At 40.3% G+C, this 24,562-nt stretch overlaps 1 protein-coding gene across 2 annotated transcripts in view; it reads left to right on the forward strand.

Annotated features, from left to right (window-relative positions):
• Window positions 1–9,632: 9,632 nt before the first annotated feature.
• Window positions 9,633–24,562, forward strand: part of CDK19 (cyclin dependent kinase 19) — a 175,761-nt gene continuing 160,831 nt past the window's right edge. Inside the window, exon 1 of one of the 2 annotated variants that reach the window (XM_070449957.1) lies at window positions 9,633–10,034. In XM_070449957.1, the coding sequence (XP_070306058.1) occupies window positions 9,907–10,034 (128 nt within the window). In that variant the 5' untranslated portion in view covers window positions 9,633–9,906. The remainder of the gene's footprint in view (window positions 10,035–24,562) is intronic. The other variant, XM_070449956.1, reaches the window with a different exon arrangement.

The raw sequence follows: 24,562 nt of genomic DNA on the forward strand, positions 1-24,562 counted from the left end.
CTTCACATCATGATTCTTGCTTCTGGTTAAAGCTGGGGGACAGGGTGCTAAACACACATTTTCTTTCTGTTTCTCTTAAGACAACACTGAAGGAAAGATTCAGAATAAACCAGTAATGGAGAGACTAGATAATGAGTTTTTGAGATATATATATAATATTATATTAAATTTTTTGCCATGCCTCGAGGCATTCAGGATCTTAGTTCCTCTACCAGGGACTGATCCCATGCTCCCCGCAGTGGCAGCGAGGAGCCCTAACCACTGGACTGCCAGGGAAGTCCCCAAAATATTTCTAAAAGACTATTCTGACAGATATAATAGGGGAAGCTGGAATCTTCATCTAAAAGGCTAGAGAGATGCAGGTGGTCTGCCATAAGCCTCTGAGAAGTTCTGGGGCTGCTAGAATTGCATACAAGGGAGAGCACCAACAGACATAAGAGCTGGGCTGTTAGCTGGAGAATTGCATATAGGTCTGCTGACCCGCCCTTATTAGCGCCTTTCCTCCTACAGGCAATTGTCAAATCAAGGGCATCGGACAGTTAGCCAAAAACAGAAGTGCTCTACTCAGAGGAGGGAAATGCCAAGCCTCCTAATACAAGTAGTAGCTCCGAAGAGGAAGATAAAGAGACAACTGATAAGAGGCATTAAGAGACAGTCTGCAGGGGACTTCCCTGGTGGATCAGTGGTAAAGAATCTGCCTGTCAAGGCAGAAGACACAGGTTTGTATCCCTGGTCCTGGAAGATCCCACATGCCCTGGGGCAACTAAGCCTGTGCTCTACACCTACTAAAGTCCGTGCATTGTAAAGCTTTCACCCCACGGCAAGAGATGCCACCACAAGGAGAACCCTGCACGCTGCAACTAGAGAAAAGCCCATGTAGCAACGTACACCCAGCACAGCCAAAATTTAAAAAAAGAAAAAAAAAAAAAAAGAATCAGTCTGCAAGATAATGAGAGTCTAAAGCCAAAGGGTGGAAAAAAGGGGGTAGTGACATGATAGCACTGGAGAAGAGGAAGGAAAATACCAGAGAGATTAAAAGAGAAAAACAAATGGAAAATACCCTCGTGAAAGATTGGTATCTTCAAGATTACAGAACGGGGACTACCCTTCGAGTCCAGTAGCTAAGACTCCGCCCTACTAATGCAAGGGGCCAGAGTTTGATCTCTGGTCAGGCAACAAGACCTCACAGGTCACAAGTGTGAGTTCGCATGTTTCAACAAAGATGTGCTGCAACCCCGTGTGCCGCAATTAAGACCCGGCACAGCCAAAAAATAACTCAAGAGAGATTACAGATCACATGCTAGACATTTCTATGGAAAAAACAGGACACTTAAAAAAGGTTAGGTAAAACAGTCTTATAACACATCTGAACCACTGAATGTTAGACAATAGGTAATACCTTCATGGTTCTGAGGAAGATTCATTTTTAACTTGGAATTGCATACCTAGACCAAAACCAAAAAATATCAAATGTAAGAATGTGGAAAGCAACCAGTCTAATCCTGGTTCATTGAGAAACTCATAGCCCATCTGGGAAGAAAGACATGTAAACATGATACACATAAGATCAGCAAAGTGTAGAGCAGTCTCACAGGATGTCATCATTATGAATGCTGCTGCTAAGTCGCTTCACTAGTGTCCGACTCTGTGCGACCCCATAGACGGCAGCCACCCAGGCTCCTCTGTCCCTGGGATTCTCCAGGCAAGAACACTGGAGGGGGTTGCCATTTCCTTTTCCAATGCATAAAAGTGAAAAGTGAAAGTGAAGTCGCTCAGTCATGTCCGACTCTTCGTGACCCTGTGGACTGTAGCCTACCAGGCCTCTCCGTCCATGGGATTTTCCAGGCAAGAGTACTGGAGTGGGGTGCCATGTCCTTCTCCGCATTATGAATGAAGGGCACCCAACCTTGTCTCAAGGTAGGAGAACACTTCTTGAAAGAGATGATCCTGAGCTGAGCCTTAGACCACTAGGAAACAACTCGGTAAATCTCTTCAACAAATTTCCCTGACTTAGATAAGACTGTGTAAAGAGAAATTTTATCCATATTCAAATTTGATTTCACATAGCTTATAATCTGGTCATGACTAAGGGCATAAGCATTAAAAAAAGTCATGACTTTGCTTACTATTCCCATCATATATTCGCAGAACCTGATACACAAGATCTGCAGCTCAGTTCTCATGACTAATCCACTGTAAATTGGGCATTCCCACATTTTGACTTGAACAAACTGTTGAAACTATCACTCTATTCATTCATTGAAGTCCTCTACCTGTGTCAAATGAACTCAGTTTCGTAACATGTAGATAAAACTTTTCAAATTCCTTACAGGCATGTGATTAGGCCTTATTAATTTCTGGGTGGTTATCATTTATTTTTTTGTTTGTTTGTTGGAAACCTAGCACAGACTCCATTCTGGTGTCAGGGAATAATTAATGCTATAGAGGAGCTAAGAAGTTTAAAGAACGACTGGCAGTCATATTTGTGGACTTTTTCTTTTTTTCCTATGTTTTCCTGAAAACACAGTAAGCCAAAGAAATGATTAAGGTTCCAATGTAGTCTTTCGTGTATTCCTTCCTATTTGGAATTCATTTTTAATTCTCTTTTTTTTTCATTTAAAATTTTCTGAAAAGTCCCCCCAGCAATAAAAATGAACTAAGCATCTACGGTGAGACTGATTAACCTTTTTAATTTTTTTGTAGCATATTGTAGTTATCATATATTTGATGACACCTGATATTTTTCTGTACATGAACTACCAAAACAATGACAATGAAAACTAAAAGATTTTGTAATCTGTCTACAGAAAATTCTAATCTTTAAGGATCAGATTCATTCACCATGATATGTTTCAGTTATTAGAACAGAGAGATTCAGCTAAAAGATAAAAAGGGAGTGTTTTAGTAACATTCTTGTAGTTAGATTCTCCTTTATGAAAAGAAAAAAATGTAAATTAAAAACGCTAGTCTGGAGATACCAAAAAGTCCCTCCCATGCCCACTGACTGCGATATAGTAAAGGACCATTTTCTTCCCCTTTTCAGGATGGAGAGACAGACAAAGACAGAGTCAAAACTCAGGCTTTGTCCTGGGTTAAATAGTGTCCCCCCAAAAATTCACGGCCACCTGGAAGTTGAGTGTGATCTTATTTTGGAGATAAGGTCTTTATAGATGTATACAAGTTACTATGTGGCCACACTATATTAAGGTTTGGGCCATAATCCAATGACTGATGCCCTTTTAAGAGGGGAATCTGGACACAGACACAAATGAATGAAGGGCATGATAAGGAAGAGGCAGAGACTGGAGTTATGCTGCCACAAACCAAGGATTGTCAAGGATTACTGGCAACCACCAGAATTAAGAAGAGGTGGCAAAAATACACAGAACTGTACAAAAAAGATCTTCATGACCCAGGTAATCACAATGGTGTGATCACTCACCTAGAGCCAGACATCCTGGAATGTGAAGTCAAATGGGCCTTAGGAAGCGTCACTACAAACAAAGCTAGTGGAGGTGATGGAATTCCAGTTGAGCTATTTCAAGTCCTAAAAGATGATGCTGTGAAAGTGCTGCATTCAATATGCCAGCAAATTTGGAAAACTCAGCAGTGGCCACAGGACTGGAAAAGGTCAGTTTTTATTCCAATCCCAAAGAAAGGCAATGCCAAAGAATGCTCAAACTACCACACATTTGCACTCATCTCACAGGAAAGTAAAGTAATGCTCAAAATTCTCCAAGCCAGGCTTCAGTAATACATGAACCGTGAACTTCCAGATGTTCAAGCTGGTTTTAGAAGAGGCAGAGGAACCAGAGATCAAATTGCCAACATCCTCTGGATCATCAAAACAGCAAGAGAGTTCCAGAAAGACATCTATTTCTGCTTTATTGACTATGCCAAAGCCTTTGACTATGTGGATCACAACAAACTGTGGAAAATTCTGAAAGAGATGGGAATACCAGATCACCTGACCTGCCTCTTGAGAAACCTGTATGCAGGTCAGGAAGCAACAGTTAGAACTGGACATGGAACAACAGACTGGTTCCAAATAGGAAAAGGAGTACGTCAAGGCTATATATTGTCACCCTGCTTATTTAACTTATATGCAGAGTACATCATGAGAAACGCTGGGCTGGAGGAAGCACAAGCTGGAATCAAGATTGCCAGGAGAAATATCAATAACCTCAGATATGCAGATGACACCATCCTTATGGCAGAAAGTGAAGAAGAACTAAAGAGCCTCTTGATGAAAGTGAAAGAAGAGAGTGAAAAACTTGGCTTAAAGCTCAGCATTCAGAAAACTAAGTTCATGGCATCCAGTCCCATCACTTCATGGCAAATAGTTGGTGAAACAGTGGAAACAGTGGCTGGCTTTATTTTTCTGGGCTCCAAAATCACTGCAGATGGCAATTGCAGCCATGAAATTAAAAGACGCTTACTCCTTGGAAGGAAAGTTATGACCAACCTAGACAGCATATTAAAAAGCAGAGACATTACTTTGTCCACAAAGGTCTGTGTAGTCAAGGCTATGGTTTTTCCAGTGGTTACGTACGTTGTGAGAGTTGAACTATAAAGAAAGCTGAGCACCAAAGAATTGATGCTTTTGAATTGTGGTGTTGGAGAAGACTCTTGAGAGTCCCTTGGCCTGCAAGGAGATCCAACCAGTCCATCCTAAAAGAGGTCAGTCCTGGGTGTTCACTGGTAGGACTGATGTTGAAGCTGAAACTCCAATACTTTGGCCACCTCATGCAAAGAGCTGACTCATTTGAATAGACCCTGATCCTGGGAAAGATTGAGGGCAGGAGAAGAAGGGGACGACAGAGGATGAGATGGCTGGATGGCATCACCAACTCAATGGACATGGGTTTGGGTGGACTCCGGAAGTTGGTGATGGCCGGGAGGCCATGCATGCTGTGGCTCATGGGGTCGCAGAGTCAGACAGGACTGAGCGGCTGAACTGAACCGAACTGGTCAGAATTGAAGACAAGAGGCATGGAGCAGATTTTCCCTCTGGGTCTCTGAAAGGTACCAACCTTATATACACCTTAATTTTAGACTTCTGGCCTCTAGAGTTACAAGAGAATAAATTCTTTTCATTTTAAGTCACTCAGTTTATGGTAATTTATTAGAAGAGTGCTAGGAAACTGACATAGGCATGAACCTCTTCCTCCACTGGATCAGCAGCAGATGGGCATCCCTCTCTTGATCTGGCTTGTATCCTCATTCCAGTAGGGAGAGGGGTCTGATTCCTAATCCCATTGCCTCTAATTCCTCTTCTTCAGCTTCCCTGGCACTGACTTGTACTAAAGAGTCTAGAATCTGTTTCCCCACTAGCCTTTAAACTTGAAGCTTTATTCTCAGACTTTAAGTCAATATTTAAGTAAACTAAATATGCCTTCCAGAAGAGTAACAGGTATTTACATAGCAGTTAATACTCTGAAACTTGACTGACTGGAGAACTGCTGCTGGTTGTGTGGCAACAGCAAAGGCAAGGAAAGCCTGTTACATATACTGAAAAATGAACATCTCAGTGACAGTGGCAACTATAAATTCTGTGTATTTCATAAGCCCTGTGGCTCAGATGGCTTCCCAGGTGGCTCAGATGGTAAAGAATCTGCCTGCAATGCAGGAGACCTGGCTTTGATCCCTGGGCTGGGAAGATCCTCTGGAGAAGGAAATGGCAACGCACTCCAGTATTCCTGCCTGAAGAATCCCATGGACAGAGGAACCTGGCGGGCTACAGTCCACGTTGGTTACAAAGAGTTGGACACGACTGACAACTTTCACTTTCATAAACCCTATGATTCTTCTGTGCACTGAGAAGGGGGACCTAGTGACTGATATCAATCAAATACGAAGGAAACAAAAACAGACATGGTAACTTTAACATATAAAAGTAGAATCAACGACAAAGAGGATGAATGTCTCGACGGGATAATTTAATCTTGATTTCGCTCAGTCATGTCTGACTGTTTATAATTCCATGGACTATACAATCCATGGAATTCCCCAGGCCAGAATGCTGGAGTGGGTAGCTGTTTCCTGCTCCAAGGGATTTTCCCAACCCAGGGATGGAATCCAGGTCTCCTGCATTGCAGGTAGATTCTTTACCAGCTGAGCCACCAGGAAAGCCCAATGTACACTAACAGTACTTGGCAGTGTGGTCTATCCTCCATTGTCTTAGAGACCTGGGGCTAAATTGTATCATTGACTGACCACACAAATTATCCTCCTGGAGCCTCAGTATTGTTATCTGTAAAATGGAGATAATGCATAACTTCCTCACAGAGTACTTGTAAGGATTATGTTAGCTAGCTTATATAAAATACCTAGGATTCAGTAAATGTTAGTTCTCATTCTCATCCCAATTACTTGCCAAAAATTGTCATTCTTTCCTCAAGCCACCTGCCCTTACTCCCACTGATTCTTTTGTCCTCTGAACTTGATCATGCTTCCCACATCATATAGAAATGAAAAGTTACTACAGATCTTCCTCAGTTTACGATGTGATTATGTCCTGTAAAAACCCATCGTTAATTGAAAATAAAATGAATTTAATACACCTATCCCACTGAACATTAGAGCTCAGCCTGGCCTACCTTAAATGTGCTCAGAACGCTTACATTAGGCTACAGTTGGGCAAAATCATTGAATGCAAACCCTATTTTAACGGTGTTGAATATCACCTGTAATTAATTGAATATTATACTGAAAGTGAAAAACAGGATGGCTGTAAGTGTATCGGTTTCACCTTTTTTTCCTCCACTAGCTCTTCTCCTTCAATATATGAGAAGTCCCTTCCTCTTATTAAAAACAAACTAATAACAAAACTCTTGTCTTGACTATGGTAGCTACAATCCTATCTTTCTCCTACCTTTTTTAGCCAAGTTCCTAAATTTTTCATTTAAATTTTATTTACCTTTTGAAAAGACATTACATGAATCAAAATTCAAAAAGGTATGCAGTACAAATTCTCCCTCCTGTCTCTGATTCTCAAGCAGTTTTTCTCCCCTGATCAGTTTCTTGTGGTCCTTTTAGAGGTAAGTCATGCCTATATAAGCAAGTATATATATATTTTTCTTTGTATAAAAATGTTAGCATATTAGGGACAATCTTCTATTTCTTGCTTGTTTTTTTTTTTTTCATTTAAAAATATATATTGGAGGTTTTCCCACTTAATTACCTAAACAACTGCCTCATGGTTTAGGTCTTCTGAAAAGCACATGATGCCAAGATACGAATAGACCTGTAAGAGACTTACTGGAGGAAATGCCTGTGAGAGAGAGAAAGTAGGGAGCTGAAGGAGCTGTCAGGTCCTGATGATATGCTCTTGTGAAGGAGAGAGGGAAGAAAGGATGGTTGAGTAGGCAGTGACTCAGACTGCAACACAGTTCTAAGTTTCAGACAGGCTTAAATCTGAGGAGTTTTTAAGCTAGAGTCACTTTCAGAGGAACCCAGCATCTTGCAGGAATGGACCTGTCTCAGTATCCTTCTAAGTTCAGTCATAGGCTAGGAGCAATTGTTGGGTATTGTGAGCTCACTGCAAATGCAGTGGTAGATTCAAAGCTTATCAGCTGGTGCCTTCCCGCAAGGAAGAAATCGGAGAGGCACATTCGTAGCTTTTGCAATACTTTTAGGGCCTTATAGTAATCCACTGGTGCATGTACCGTAATTTATCCATTCCTCTTCTAATGAACATTTTTGTTGTTTCCCAGTCCTTTCCTAGGAGAAACAATGCTCAATGAATAACCCTAAGGTATATCATCTTGCACACATGGGGAATTCCACAAATTGGGCTCTTGGGGAAGTACATGTTGAGACGGAGATTAACACGTGATCAGTTTATTATGGAATGTTGATGAGATCAATACTTCTCGAAGGAAAAGGAAGAAAGCTGAATGGGGAAGACTGGCAAATTGATCTGCAATGCATTCTCAGTGATGGTCTGAGTCAACCCAACTTGGCTTAAAAGTCTTCAATGGCTTTCTATTGCCTATAGAATGAGGAAATCTAAAGCTTCCACTTACTATATATATAACTCTTCATAATCTGAACTTTTGTTTATCTCTCCAGTCATTTCTTAACCACCCCCTTTTCCTGCCTTAATTAATCTGTAATGTTCAAGCTGGTTGCATTTGTCAGAATACATTAGCTTCTCTCATGATACATGCACATGCCATTTTGCGAGAAATAATTCTCTGCTTTTTACTTCCCCATTTGTCCTCCACATGATTCTTCAAATTTTGGCTGAAAAAACTACCTCCTTCATGACGCCTGCCCTGACTCCTCCGGAAATCCTATTCTATTGCTCTTTGTACCCACGCAGTTTGTTTTTAATTTGCTTGCATGTTTATTACTTCAATACGTTTTAGTCCCCGGTGGAAAAGACGAGTTTTCATCTGGCATCTCCAGCACTTAACTATAGTGCCGGGAAACAACACAAACTCAGTTACTTCATGATTTACATCAAGATCTGAGGAAGTCTCCCAGGAAACTTTGTAATAAATAAACGGTCCTCTTTCCTCCTCCCTCCAGGTTTCCAGATTTCCTCCAAAACCTAGCAGGCAGGTCACTATTAACTTTCCTTGCCATTTCAGGTGGCATTGACTATTTTCTCCTCTGTGTAAGTCCTATTCTAGCACTAACCAGGTTTAAGATTGTATCACAAGCATCTGATACATTTTATGCACGAGACTTTCTTGAACATTCTAGGAAAACGTCACTATTGTGGAAAAATCATAAAAAAAACAAAAAACCCTCAACAGTCCAACCCAAATGATTGTTTTCAAACGCTGCATCCTGCAGGTACTTTTATTGTCCTTAGACAGATGGCCAAAACCTTGGCTACATATGCTAGGAAGAGACCATGATTAGAATGCTAAGAAAATGAAGACTTGCTGCTGGGGCGCGAAAGTTCTCTGGCTGATGCTATAACGAGGAAACCGCTGAATGTTCAGCTTTTGAAATACGGTTTTTGCATCGTAAAGAAAAAAGATTAACCTATCAGGAAGAACCGAGCACATCCAATTACCAATCAAGAGCCGGAAAGAAGCCAAAGCCAGGGGATACCCACGCATCAACGAGGACGTCATTCTCTCTTCTTCGCCAATGAGCGGTTGGATGGGGCGGGGCAAGAGGCGGGCCAATGGCCATAAAAAACAAACAACAATCTTCAGTGTAACTGCCCTAACCACAGTCCTTGCCTAGTAAACCTCTGGAGCAAACTCCTGGGCAAGGCGCTTGTTAAATCCTTTCCACTCTCCTTCTCGCTCGGGGACAGTTTTAATAGAGTACCTTCCTTACATCAGAACAAGGGCCTTCTTTCCACCAGCTCCCACAGATTCGCAGAAAGCACACTGCAACTTTGCGCTTTCTACCTTCGCAGGAACTGGCAGTCCAGCGCTACCTGAGGTGGGGGCGGCCTCAGTGCGCAGGCGTGCAAGCCTCTTGGAGGCGGGGCTATAGCGACCCATGTCAACATGGGAGTTGTATTTCTTTCGGCCGCAAAACTCAATTATCTCGGAGGCAAAAGGAACTATATTTCCCGGGAGTCTCCGCGACTTCGGGGCGGGCGGGCTGATTCGTTAATGAGCTCGAGGAAGCCGCGGCGCGGCCCACCAGGTTCCAAAACAAGGAAATGAAGGGGGGAGGCGGGACTGGGGCTGCCTGCGGGAGCTGCCGCCGCCGCCGCCGCCGCCGCGGAGGAGGAGGAGGTGGAGGAGGTGGCTGCAGCGGCCGCCGAGAAGTCCCTTGCTGAAGGCGAATCGCGGGGCGGCGGGCGGCGCGCGCGCGCGCGCCCGAGAGGTGGCTGTTGGAGAAGTGGAGCGGCGGTCGCGGGGGGAGGAGGAGGAGGGACTGAGCGGCGGCGGCCCCCGCGTCCCGGTGCCTCTATGGGGAAAGCAGACAATGGATTATGATTTCAAGGCGAAGCTGGCGGCGGAGCGGGAGCGGGTGGAGGATTTGTTTGAGTACGAAGGGTGCAAAGTGGGACGCGGCACCTACGGGCACGTCTACAAGGCGAGGCGAAAAGATGGGTAAGAGCAGGGGCGGGGGGAGAAGGCTTGCTCGGGTCCTCGCCCAGCCCGCGACCTCGCGGGATGGGTGGGTCGAAGCCCAGTCGGGCCGTGCCCGGGCTGGGGGCGAGGCGGAGGTGGTCTCGGGGCTGCGTCCCGGGGCAGACTCTCAGGGACGCGGGTTCTGCCAGACCCCAGCGTCGCGCCCGTCGAACTCCCGCGGCGCAGCCTGCTTGGGGGGCGTAGGTCTGGTCCCGAAGGGCGCTCTCCGCGTGCCAGGAGCTGGCGGCGGGACTCGAGTTGGGACCTCGGTTGGAGGTGGAGTTTGTGTGTGGGGGTCTGGTCTCCAGGGGAGACGCAGACGGTTGGGAGAGCTCCGCCGAGGAGTTGCCGCTCCGGCCCTGGGCTGCTGGTGACGGTCGTGCTGGAACTTCCAATCGGCTGAGCGCCTCCCGCGGGCGGCGGTTTGAAACCTCGCGGAGGAGTCTGTCGGGCGGCCCCGAGCGCCTGGGTCCTCGCCAGCCTCACTGGTGTGAGCCGTTGGGCACCTTGGCCCTAGGGGCCAGCCTGCCCGGTGGTCCCTCGGCGCGGTCCCTTCTGTCTCTGTCGTGTGCCTGGCGGCCACTTCTTCACGCCGCTTCGCCAGGCTGCGAGTTCGCTTTCTCTCATTCTCAATTTCCAGTTCCGCACCTTCCCCTCGAATGTGTAGGACCTTCTGAGAGACGAACCGCGTTTTGCTGGCAGAACTTCCGAGTTCGTTCTTGTACCTCATTTCGCCTCACCTTGGGTATTCTTACGTCCTCCACCCCATTCTCTTCGAGACGACTGCGTGCTGAGGTTTATCGGGCACCTAGATTATCCAGAACGGATTTCGAGTGACACAGTGCTGGGCCTGAATCTTTGTTTTCCTGGGCGGTGAGAGATAATTTTAGGGACCCCTTAGTAAGCTCTTACTGATTGTTCTCTTAGGAGAAGAAGAGCTAGACGTTGTATTGAAAAACGCCTGTCCTTCGTCCTGGAGGGCACGAGGCTCGTACTCCAGGACAGGTGGAACCAGTTCCCTGCCTGAGAAGGGTGGGTTTAAGTCAGTCGTCACCTGAGGGCCCATCCTGGCAGAAATTCCCCTTCCCTAGAGTTAGGGAGCCCAGGAACATCTGCCTATCCCGCTTAAACTTTAAGGACGATCAAACTATGTGGAAGAGAGTTTTTAGGATCGTAGCGAAACATTTCTGAATGAACTGATTATCAGCCATAACGACGATGGAAAGATCTGAAGTGCTGCTTACCGTTCTGCGCACGCTTTTGTAATTGACAGGGCTGATTGATGGACTCTAGGATCAAAGTAGTAGTACTGTGTGGGAGTGTGCGCGCGCTCGTTTGCTTGCTGATTTCATACAGGGAAGGAGCTAGCACAACTTTATAAACTCTTTTATCATGAAGGATGGTGAAAACTACAAAGTACTTTGCAAGTGTAAAGGATTGTTACTATTGCAAATAACTTTTTTCTCTTGTTATAGCTGAATGGGCCCCAGAATATTTGGTTGTTTGTAAACTTTTCTCATAATTCCTTTAGTTAATTGCCAGGTGTCCTTGAATGAATATCTTGGAGTGCGAAGTACTATAATTGTATTTTGTTTTTTGGAATATTTATGCTGCTTGTTATACTGGTGTTCCTGTGGGAGTCTTACCAGATATATTTGGGGAAAGAGCATCTAGCTTTTCTGTTTGGACGTTAGCGTTACAAAACAAATCAGAGGTGGTGTTTTCATATTCCTCATGCTAACTTCGTAATATATTTGAACTTGAATTTTTAAAATGTATTTTAATTTTGTTAAAGATTGAAAAAATTTTTTTAAGCAGGCAACTTTTGAAAAAAGTTAAAAATTCTGCTTCTGAATTGTATTTGAATAGCACAGGCTACAACACTGAATAGATTATTTAATTCCTGCTTCTATTCTTTTTGAATATTTTCCCCTCTAATAAAATTTTTGATTTGAATACACTTCCTTCTTGAGTGAAATTTGTTTGGTTAGAATTAATAAAGCCTCTTTAGTAGAGTAAGATCAGTTTGTGTATCTTCAAAATTTTTATACTTAAAAAAACTTTTAGGATCTGAAAGCATTAGTTTAAATAACTAAATTACATGTAAGAAAAATCACTATAAAGACTTTTTTCTTAGACAAAGAGTCTAGTTGAGATTTGAGGCTTTATAGTGAACACCCACATCTCTTGTGCCTTGGTAGCAAGATTAGTTTTGTGTTTATTGATACCAGCTGATTTGAAAGAACAGAAAGTTTTTAGTGATGATTCTAAACTGATACAGATTTGCATCCTAAAGGATTTTACACTCTGATCATGGTAAATTACAGTGTAGCTCTTTCCAGAATTTATTTTGGTTAACTCAGAAGTATAATGCTATTTTAGGGAGCAAGAGAGAAATCACATGAGTACCTTAAAGAGGAACTATTCTGGTGTATATAATGTAGCATATAGGCAAAAAATTGTTCAGGTCTCTAGAAGAAACACTAGAAGTGGTAATGTAACATATAGCTTCATTAGAAAAGCCTCTGCTTATAGTTTAATAGTAGAGTTTACAAAACCATGGAATGTTATTTCCTTTGAAACATGACTTTAACTTAGGCCCTGTTAATTATGCTACATAAATTTGTAACAGAATGGAGATGCAAGATTTACACCTGGGTTTTTCACCTTTAATAAAAGTGAGATTTGTTTCATCTTTTCTGAAGGAAGAGGATTTTTTGACTCAACTTTTTTTTTTTTTCCATCAGTCATAAAAGTTATTCTTGAAGAGAAACTAAAATATTTCTAGACTTTATGAGCAAGAATTTGTAGTACAGTTTTTCTTTCAACGTTTAGAAAAAGTCACATAACAGTATGGTTACAAATCTCAAGACCATATTTATCAAGTCTGAAACACTTCTTGTTTTCTTTGATAAAGGAATATTGTTAAAAATGTTCTTTTGTAAGAGATTCAGGCAAGTATGATTCCATACTAGCGTTATGTCTGAAAACTGTTATACCCAACAATAATACCATTCAACTTTGCAGACATTCATTTAGCTTTTTGAAACCACTCCAATAAAAGAATGCTCCTTTTTGGGGATATTTTGAAATACAGTAATTGAAAGTGAAATGGCTGACAGAGCCATCTTACAGAGTTTCAGTTTTGCCTAAGGGTTTCAGATGAGAAGTAGTTGGTAACTACGTGTCTTAATGTTTGTCATGAAATCCTTCACAATAAATGTAATCAGTACGTGTAGATACATTTAGGTAAATGATAGGTACAATAGTGTCTGCTTGTTTTTGATGGGTTTTTCACATTGGTTCATAGTTAATATAGGTGATAGTATTTGCGTTTTTGGAGACCTCCCAAAGATTTAAGATATATTATTAATGATCGTAATATTTTAGAACTTTCAAAGGTTTTAGGTCATCTAGTCTAATTTCTTTCTACAAATGAGAAAACCAAAGTTTTAAGAGATTGTCATGCCCATAGTTTTGGCAAAGACAAGCCTATAATCCTGGTTTCTTGAATCTTGAGTTCTTGCATTTTCTAATGTGTTTTCCCTCCTAATACCTTGGGAGAAAAAACGAAGAAGACCATATTGCTTCCAGTTTTGACTATCTTATTGTGTAAACTTTCCATGCAAAGGATACTATATCTATATTGAAAAAATATGGAAAAGGGAAAGTATCGCATATGAGGGAGGGGCATTTTAAAAAAGTAGAAGTTCAGGCCAGTAGATTCTGCTTCATGTAGTTGCTTCTCTTAATCTGGTTTCTCTTCATCTTCACTATCATTACCTTTGACCATCATCTCTGATTTGCACGTTAGCCGAGTTTCTCTGCCATCAGTCTTTCCTCACTGTAGTCCTAGATCCAGTGTTACTGCTGCCAGTGTTACTTTCCTACAAAATAAAATCAATCATGTCGTTATCTCTTCTTGGAAAACTGTACATTCTGTGTGGCTCATCCGGTTTCATCAGATCTTAATTCCCTAGTTTGGCATGTAAAAACCGTTTGCATTTGGATCCTAAAGTCTTCAGTCTTTACAGCCTTTATGCCTGCCACCACCTCCCTCCTCTTTCCGTGTGTTCAAGCCATATGCTTCTGTAGCATTCAACTGCTCATATTTTTCTAGGATCTGCTAAGTCCTTTTCATGTCTCATTTTGTTTTTTCTATACTCGAACCAGAATGGTGTTGCTCTGTGATTTCTCTCTCCTTTCCCCCTCCCACAAACCTGGGAAACTCCTGCTCACAGTTCAATACCCAATTCAAATCGCTTTTCTTTAGAAGTCTTCCTTAGTCACCCAGTGTACTCATCTGTGTTTCTGCCCCTCTTGTTCTTGTGTGTATAATATCACTGTGATATTAATCTGCTCTGTAAACTGTTAGCCTCAAATGGGTCATTGTCATCCTCCTGTCTCCACGTTGTATAGGGTTGAGCATGTAAGAACACTCAAAAATTGCATTAAAATTTTAAAAATGCCCTAAATTGGAAAGAATATATATTTTTTCTTTTCAGGTAAACATACTTAACCTATGTTTCCAGTATTTGTTTTGAAAGCCTGAAATATAGTGATACTACATGAGATAAGCATTTCAATGTAAATATTTCTACAGCATTAACTAGGTCTAGGGTACCTTTTTTTCTCAAAGAAATTATATGCTGTTTTTCAAGATAGCCCATACATTTCTTTTAATAGATTGATAAGTAATGTGGGTAATTTTTGAATTAAGCATTTTTCCCCCCCTTAGGCCACCTCTTCTAAAATTGCTAACTGTAGTAATCTGTCTTCTGTGCTTTTACTATCGAGTTTATAGAGAAGCTTAGAAAATGTCAGCCTTCAAACATTTTAAGGAAATTTTTTGATATGATTCATGTTAAAAAATTAAGTACCTTTAGCAGTTAGCAAATCAGGTGACCATGAGTTTGTTTAATTGGTTCTTCATTTTTGCACTTCAGGCCTTCAAAACTTTGTTTTTGAGGCCCAGAGGGAATATTCTTTTCAGTGAAATTTGATTGTCTAGAGCAGTGGTTGACAAATTTTTCCTCTAAAGAGGCAGAAACTAAATATTTTAGGTTTTGTGGACCAGACCATCTATGTCAAAATTACTTGAATCTGCCATTGTAGTGCCAGAGTGTCCACAGACAATGTGTAAATGAACACAAATTAAAGTGGCTGTGTTCCAGTAGGAAAAGAACCAGGTAGTGGGCTGTATTTGGCCCACGGCCTATAATTTGACAACCTTAGTCTAGAACAGTGATGTCCAATAGGATTTTCTGCAGTGATGAAAATGCATCTGTGCTGTAAGTAAGGCAGCCTCTAGCCACGTGTGGCCCAAGAAAGGTGGTTAGTATGACCAAGAAACTGGCCAGTAGCAATGATATTGGACTTAGCAGGATTGAGTTTTTTTTTTTTTTTTTTTTTGAGCAGGTGGCTTAGCAAAAGTTCTTAAATCCATGAAGTGACCTTTCTATGAAAATGAGTGACAGTGTGAACAAATGAAATCAGAAGGTTTGGGTCTTTTCTTTCAAGATAACAGAAGAAAATTTGAGGCTAAAATAATTTGATAAAGCAAACAAGTACTTGAATTGAAAAGCTTTCAATTTATGGGTAGAACCAAGGATAGTTGATTACTTTTAAAAAAAGTATTTCATTAAAAAAAGTGTATGTATTTAGTAGTCAATGCATATGCATAAAAAAGATTATACAATCTGGTTGCCACCCTTTATGTTTTACCAAATCGCTGTAATTTGTGTACATTCAATGAGTTTGTTCCAAGCTAGAAATAAAAACGTTTGCACAATGTATTGTAAGTTTTCCTTTTCCCAGTCACCCTCTTTCCTTTCTCGAGACAGCCATTCTTGGTTTTCCTTTTTAGAGGAATTTTCTTGGGATTATGTGTGTTTACTAAGTAGTAGTGTGCTTTAAGTGGGATTTCCAGGTGGTTCAGTGGTAAAGAATCTGCCTGTCAGTGCAGGAGCCACAGATCTGAGTTCAGTCCCTGGGTGGAGAGGATCCCCTGGAGCAGAAAGGGCAACCCACTCTAGTATTTGTGCCTGGAAAATCCCATGAACCAAGGAGCCTGGGCCGACTACCGTCCACGGGGTCACAAAGAGTTGGACACGACTGAGTTGCTGAGCACACACCACTTACAGTTGCTGCTCTATATATTTTGTATGTGATACATATGTGATACGTATCTTATATACAGAGATGCCTGATTGCTTACAGTAGTTTTCATTATATCCCATTGTACTGACTTATATGATGCATTTAAGTATCCATCTTGATGGATATTTAGTCTGTCTCCAGCCCTTTCCTAGTACACTGTGATGAATATCCTAGTAGGTACAGAAGGAGAGTGTGTGTGTGTTCAGTCGCTCAGTTGTGACCGACTCTTGTGACCCCTTGGACTGTATGTAGTCCACCAGGCTCCTCTGTCCATGGAATTCTCCAGGCAATACTGGAGTGGGTTGCTGTTTCCTACTCCAGGGAATCTTCCCGACACAGGGATTGAACCGGTGTGTCTTGTGTCTGCAGGGAGATTCTTTTACCACTGATCCTCCTGGGAAGCCCAGTAGGTACAGTATTTTGTGCACATTAGTATTGCTGTCAGTTAAATTTCTAAAAGCTCTTTACCTTTGGAAGTAGTGTTTTGAAATTATTTGGAAATATGGTGAGGTACCAAATATAAATCACTAAAGACTGAAGATAGGAGGGCTGAAAATAAGGAAGAGAAATGTTAAGGCTTTAAAAATAACTATTAATATATAAAAAGTGAATTCTAAATTATTAGCTTGCATAGGAAATTCAAATGACTATTTTAGCAGTATGGGAAAGGCATGTCTTAGTTTTAGATAGGAAAAAAGTAGATCCACGGAAAGGGTTTTTTTTTTTTTTTTTTTAAGTACAATGGATGTCAGTATGGATGAATTAAGAATTTTTACTTTTGTTTACTATATTTTAAACTGGATATGCTAGATCAAAAATTAATATATGATGTTAAATTGCATATTTGTTTTTTTTCAGAATTCTCAAGTAGTGTAGTGAAAGTTGGACATCAATATAGAAAGCTTGAAGGGAATATATTACAATTTGGGGTTTTCTTGGTGGTAAATGTCTACGAGTATTTGACTAATGTGTTTTTAAAGATCCACTCATTCCTTAACTTGTGATACTGTGACTGTATAGTTTCGTGCAGCTTTGGATTACAAAATAAAGGTACACACTCTTTGCTTTTTTCAAAGAGCATTTTAACATTTTAAATTACCAATATGAGTATTTCTTTAAAAACAGGTAGTTTTTAAGGTCTAGAACTGTCAAGAGGTAGCTGAGAGAACTATTTAAAGATTTTTGTCCGTTTATAAATAGCAGATAGTCCAACACTTCCTGTAATAGCCATTTTGAGCATGCATTGTGCAGGATGAAAGAGAGTCTCCAGAGAGAGGACAGGATGTAATTCAAGATACAAGTGTGGAGCAGTAGTTTTTTATTGAGGGTTTATTTCTTATACAGAAGTGGGTAATGGATCAAAGAGAAATAAAAACCTGTAAAGTTCTCAAACAATTTATGTCTCTATAAAATATCTTTAGTTTCTAATAGAGTAAGTCTTTCTGAAGGAAAAACATACCCTCCTTATAGAGGCTTGAAACTTGTGTATTTTCTATTTAAAGAGATTATTTCAGTGAGACTTTGTGGTAGACCTCAGTTGCTAATATGAATATGATTAGGATATAGATTTAATTATCATGTATGCCAGCTAATTTTGTTTTGTTCTGTGACCACAGACCAAAGTCCTGCTATGGCAAACTATTTTATAGCTATTTATAGATATTTACATTTGGACAGAAAGGTAAGTCTGTGGCTGCTGGAAAAATAAGGTAAAACTTTCCTCATAGAGGGGTTAGTTCTATCTTTCTGTAGAAAAGTTATTTATTTATTTATTTTCATTTATTTTTATTAGTTGGAGGCTAATTACTTTACAGTATTGTAGTGGTTTTTGCCATACATTGACATGAATCAGTCATGAAAAGTTATTTTTTGTTATGATTGTTAAATGAATTCACTTGGTAAAAGACCTAAGCAGTTTGAGGCACAAACTGTGTTGATTTTTACAAAAGTTAGTTTCCTTTTCCCCTTTCGCTTTTACAATTATATTTGCATTTTAAGAGTGTCTTAGACATGAGCGAGTCCTGTTGTTTTGGATTATGGTGCAAATTAAAAAAATCTTTTTGACTTTCTTTTCTTCTGAATATTTATATGTAATTTGAGCTTGTGTAACTTAGAAAACCAGAGTTCTATTAAGTAATCTCTCAGCAATCTTTTCATCTTTATAGTGTGTTTGTATCAAAGTAGAAATCTTTTTTGTGCTACTAAAATTTATCAAGGAATAGTTGCACATGAGTAAAAAAAACTCCCAACAATTTGTTGGTATGTAAAATGAAGACAAAAAGTCTTCCTTCTTACTGCCTACTCCCAAGCCCCCTTTGACTTCTCAGAGATAACCCATAACTGTTTCTGCTTTAAGTTTTGCTGATGCTTACCATTATAACTCTAAGTAACATACGTGTAATTCTGTCTTGATTTATCAACTTTAGGCAGTTTCTATTAACTTTCCTAGAAAAGCTGAGCAATTTTGTGAGATTTCACTACCTCCTCTTTTCTCTTTCCATCTCAAGCTTCAAATTTATTACCTTTGTTGTTTAAAGATTTTTGTGACTTCTTTTATGACTTTGAAGTGTAAACTTAGATGTCTTTTTTTTTAGTTTGTCAACTTACATATTATCTATGATCTTTCTAATGTGAATGTTAAGGAAAGTAACAAAATTTTTTCCTACTCTCTTTCTCAGACTCCTGGATTTTTATAATTTTTATAGCTTCCTAGTTGATCCACTGCTTTTTATCTATGGGTTTATTTTTAAAAGTGAACACTGGAAACCACTCACTCAACAGCTTTAAAATATTATAATTATGTAATTTATTGCTGAATTAATTAGCATGCTGAGACCCATAGAGAGGGAAATGTAGACTTGTATCCCAAGTAAGTGCTGCTTGCAACAATCTTCCAAGTATCAGTGCCCAGTGGATCTTCTTATTTTGCCCTTTCTTCACGTCTTTGGGTCATACTCAGCTTGCAGTTTTTCTGTATATCCCATGGTTGGTTTTTCTTGGATTGTCTGTTGTTGTTGGTTAGCTGAAGATATCTTTTAAATTAACTTTTTCATATAGGATGTGTAGATTTTTGAGTTCTTGCATGTCAGATAATGTTTTTTTGTCCTCATACTTTATTGATTGTTGGGCTGAATATAGAATTCTGTATTAAGAAAAATTCTTTTTCTCAGAACCCAAAGCTAAGCTTCATGGCTTTTGGCATTTCTTGTTGCTCATGGGAAGTTTCTTTATTAGAAACTTGGTTTTCTCCTCTTTTAGGGGTTTTCACTTATCCATGAATTCCAAAGTTTCACCAGAGTCTGTCTAGAATGTGTAGGTCTTTTTTTTTCTATCCACTTATCTAGCTTTGTTTCTTGTGTCTTTTACAGATTATTTTTTGAATAGATGATCTGTGAACATACTTGAACTTCAAAAGTTAAAAAGTGGTATACAGTGGCTTTAGTTGCATCTTGCTACCTTCACTCCTTCATTGCCATTTTCCAATCCTGCTAGTTTCTTAAGGATCTTTTAAGTGGGCGTTTCTTTTCTTAGGTTTAGGGCAGTTTTTATTTCCTGTTATTTAGTTCTTCTTCCTCTGTTTCCTCTTTTGTTCTCTTCTTCAGATATGTTTATTAAGAAATGTTGACCTTTTATGCTCTATCTTTCCTGTCTCTTAAATTCATTCTCAAAATTTTCAACTCCTCTAAGACATTTGAGAAGATTTCCTTTATTTAATCTTCTAGATTACCAATCTGGCCCTCAGTTGGGGTTGCTATTCTTTTTTAAAAATTTTTATTTATTTTTTTGGCTGCACTGGGTCTTCATTGCTGCATGGATTTTCTCTAGTTGTGGCAAGTGGTGGCTACTTTCTAGTTGGACTGCATGAACTTCTCATTGTGGTGGTTTCTGTTGTGGGGCACAGGCTCTGTGTCCTAGGCTCAGTAGGGATCTCTGAAAGGGGAAAGGGACCACTAGAAAGGTCAGTTAGCAAAGACTGACACTTTTTCTTTTTGGCCTTGCGGAATGGCTTGTGGAATCTTACTTCTCTGACTACAGAGAAAGAGTGGAGTCCTAACCACTGAACAGCCAAATAATGCCCAAGAGGAACACCTTGAAGTCATGTAGTAATAATTTCTCAATAATATACATCTCTGCATGTGTTCATTCATCAATCTCTGCTCTATCCAAGTTTCCATCTGTCCAGTCTTCATCTACCTGTCTTTTAGCCATCAGTCCATTATCTCTTTTCACCTGTTTTCCACTTTTCTGGCTTTCCATTCATTTATCCATCCTTTACTGTTTATTGTTTGATTCCTTTCCGTGAGCCAAGTATTATGTCATAGGTAATGAGGATACAAGAGTGAATGAGATGTAATCTCTGACTACAAAGACTGAAACTGGATGTTTTCACAATAATTTGCTAATAGTTGATTGTGGGAATGAAATTTGGGTTGAGAGGAAGACATTTGAAAAGAGATGTGAGAGATGAGGGTTCGATCCCTGGGTTGGGAAGATCCTCTGGAGGAGGGCATGGCAACCCACCCCAGTATTCTTGCCTGGAGAATCCCATGGACAGAGCAGCCTGGCGAGCTACAGTCCGTGGGGTCACAAGGAGTCGGATGTGACTGAAGCAACTTAGCGCACTGTGGGGAGAGAGCAAATTCGCCACGATGGCGTGGTCGGGCTCTCTTGCTCCGAGTTTTGTGAATGACTGTGTAACAGCTGAGATCCTTTGGAGCATTGTGCACGCGTGTGGTGAGGTACTTGCTTGGTCACAGGCTACTCTGTGCTGCATACATACATGAGCTCCACCTAGAAGGCAGCCGTGTCACAGCTGTGTCCGTCAGGTCAGCCACGAGAGGAGCGCATATAGCGTGTCTAGTGCCTTGGCTGCAGTTTCAGCCAGGAGAGGATACGGTTATAGCCGCTGTGCCGCCAGGAGAGAGGTTGTGTCGGCTCAGGTTATGCTGCGGTTGCTGCATCTGCCAGAAGAGAGAAAACGTGCCTGCATTCCTACAGCTCCTCGGGTCTCCTTCCAGCCTCTTAGCTCGAGCCTTGCCTACCCTGGGTTCAGCGAACAGTGTGCACAGTGAGACACAGCAAGGTAGTTGGCGTCACGAACAGGATGAAGAGTGATACACACACATACTCTTACATTATTTGAAAAATATCCACATATGTTTATTTTACTGTGTATACTATCTATTCTAAAAAATAAAACATTTAAGAAATAGAGTGTATGTAACTTTTATTATTGGAAAAAGGCAAGTATCTTTTAAAAACAAAGCAGGTTTTATTTTCTTTAAAAGTCAGTGTGTTAACAGAGACCCCATATGTGTTCATTAAAGAAAAGCTGAGGGGGGATACTTTAGAAGTTTGGTATTAATATATACAGTAGCTTATATATACACACTACTGTATATATAAAATAGATAACTGACAGATACCTGCTGTATAGAACAGGGAATCATGTTGAGAATCTGATAATAACCTATAATGGAAAGGAATCCAAAAAAGAAAAAAATATAACTAAATCACTTTGCTGTTCACCTGAAACATTGTAAATTAACTATATTTTCATTTCTTTGTTTATTTTTGGCTGCACTGGGTTTTCGATGCTATGCGAGCTTTTCTCTAGTTGCAACATCCTGGGACTGCTCTCGAGTTGTGGTGCCTTGGCTTCTCAGAGCAGAACTCAGGCTCTAGATGCATGGGTCAGTAGTTGTGGCTCACAGGCTCTAGAGCACAGGCTTGGTAGTTACAGTATGGGCTTAGCTGCCCCATGGCATGCGGAATCTTCCCTAACCAGGTGTACAGGTAATACAGATATAAAGCCAAGTGATTCAGTTATACATATGTGCTTAGTCACTCAGTCTTGTCCAACTCTTTGCAATACCATGGACTGTAGCCCACCAGGCTCCTCTGTCCATGGGATTTTTCAGGCAAGAATACTGGAGTGGGTTGCCATGTCCTCCTCCAGGGGATCTTCCCTAGCCAGGGATTGAACCTGCATTTTCTGTGTCTCCTGCATTGCAGATGGATCCTTTACCCACTAAGCCATTAGCAGAACCCCTCATTTATACATATATTAATTTTTAAGATTATTTTCTCATATAGATTATCACAGGATATTGGGTAAAGTTCCCTGTACTATACAGTAGGTCCTTGTTAGTTATTTGTGTTATATATAGTAGCATGTTGGAGAAGGAAGTGGCAACCCACTCCAGTATTCTTGCCTGGAGAATCCCATGGACAGAGGTGCCTGGTGGGCTCCAGTCCATGGGGTTGCAAAGAGTCAGACATGACTGAAGCAACTTAGCATGTATGCATGCAGAGTAGTATGTATGTGTTCATCCCAAGCTCCTGATTTATCTATCCCTCCCCATCACGTTTCCCCTTTGGTAACCACAAGTGTGTTTTCAATACCTGTAAGTCTGCTTCTGCTTAGTAAATAAGTTCATTTGCATCTTTTTAAAAATTAGATTCTACATTTGAGTGATATATATGATATTTGTCTTTCTCTGTCCGACTTCACTTAGTATGATAATCTCAAGGTCCATCCATGTTGCTTCAAGTGGCATTATTTACTTGTTTTTTATAGCTGAGTAATATTACATTATATGTGTTATACCGTATTTTCTTTATCCGTTTGTCAGCCAGTGGAAACTTTGGTGGATTCCATGACTAGGTTGTTGTAAATAACACTGCAGTGAACATGGCAGTACAGGATATCTCTTTGAGATAGTGATTTTGTTTCCTTTGGATGTATTCCTAGAAGTGGGATTGTTGGATAATCTGGTAGTTCTGTTTTTAATTTAAAAAAGAATTATTTACTTTTGGCTGTGCTGGGCCTTTGTGGTCGCGTGTGGCTGTCTCTAGTTGTGGCTAGCAGGAGTTCCTCTCTGGTTGTGGTGCACGGGCTACTCATTGTGGTGGCTTCTTTTGTTGCAGAGCATGGGCTCAGGGCATATGGGCTTCAGTAGTTGTGGCTGCCGGGCTCCGGAGCACAGGCTTAATAGCAGTGGCACATGGGCTTAGTTGCTCCACGGCATGTAGGGGATCTTCCTGGATCAGGGATTGAACCCATGTCTCCTATATTGGAGACATTGGAGTGGTCAAGGCAGATTCTTGACCACTGAGCCACCAGGGAAGCCCTGTTTTTAATTTTTTGAGAAAACCTTCATACTGAAATTGTTAGGTAGGTATCTCTTTGGACCTGGCGGTGCCATGAACAAATTACTAAGATACTTAGAGCGCTATGAATGAGGTTGGGATCCTCTGACTTAAGGTATGATTGATGTTTGTACATATTATCAAATTTCCTTCAAAGACTTGATTTTGGGTGGATGTCTGTGTTCGTCTGTCATGTGGCTATATGATGGCTTTAGTTAGCGCTTTCTAATTATTGAACATTTAAGTTCTTTCCAGTATTTTGACAATATAAATAATAGTAACAGGTGTTTTCATATATAAATCTTAGAACATCTATCTGGTTTCTTTTTTTTTTTTAATAGAGTCAAAAGGCATAAGTTGTTTTAAGGCTTTTAATACATTTATCTCTTTTTAATAGGGAAAGAGAACAAATACATTGAGATGTTCCAGGGACCCTCTGAAAATCTCAAAGTTAGTTGGAGGTCAAAAATGCTTCATTTAGAATTCAGTTTTGGGGAATTTGTCAGAATATCAAAGGTTTTGAACACTTGACTAAAAATGATTCAGATCATTATGAAATAATAATTATCCATTTAACGCAAGTGACAATTAAGGATTTTCAAAGGCAAATATAGAAGACTATAGTTCTGAGCAAAACTTTAATATCAAGAAGAATTAGGTTTGCTAATTAATCAAAGATGTGATAAAGATAACATGAGACACAAGAAATTATCTTGATAAAACACAAAATTGTTACTTTCTAGACAGATTACTTAGAAAGGAAAAACCTTCACAGTAGCTTATCAAGAGTGACCCTTAGTACAATAAAACTTTGCCTTTTTAGCAAATGAAAAAGGATTAAGTTATAGTTGTATATAAGTACAGTATTGGTATTAAAACTTATTTTAAAAACTCTTATAATTACAGTTCAGTTTTTAGCCAGTTTGATCACACAAGATGCCTATTCTCCCTCCCTCTCTCCCTCCTTACTTCCCTCTCTCTCTCCTCAACTTTCTCTGTCCATAGTTTGTCCCTTTATTTTCCTCTTTCCCATACTCAAATAGCCATCTTTACTTTAGGACAACATTACCTTCTTTCCTCTTAACAAAAATACATCTCCATTTCTCACATTTTCTTTTTCAAAACACACATCCTACTTGCCTTGCATACAAGAGATATTTCTCTTATTTCTAGTATTTTAAATTATTTATATTTTT

This window comes from Odocoileus virginianus, chromosome 19, assembly GCF_023699985.2.
Source record: "Odocoileus virginianus isolate 20LAN1187 ecotype Illinois chromosome 19, Ovbor_1.2, whole genome shotgun sequence".
NCBI lineage: Eukaryota > Metazoa > Chordata > Mammalia > Artiodactyla > Cervidae > Odocoileus > Odocoileus virginianus.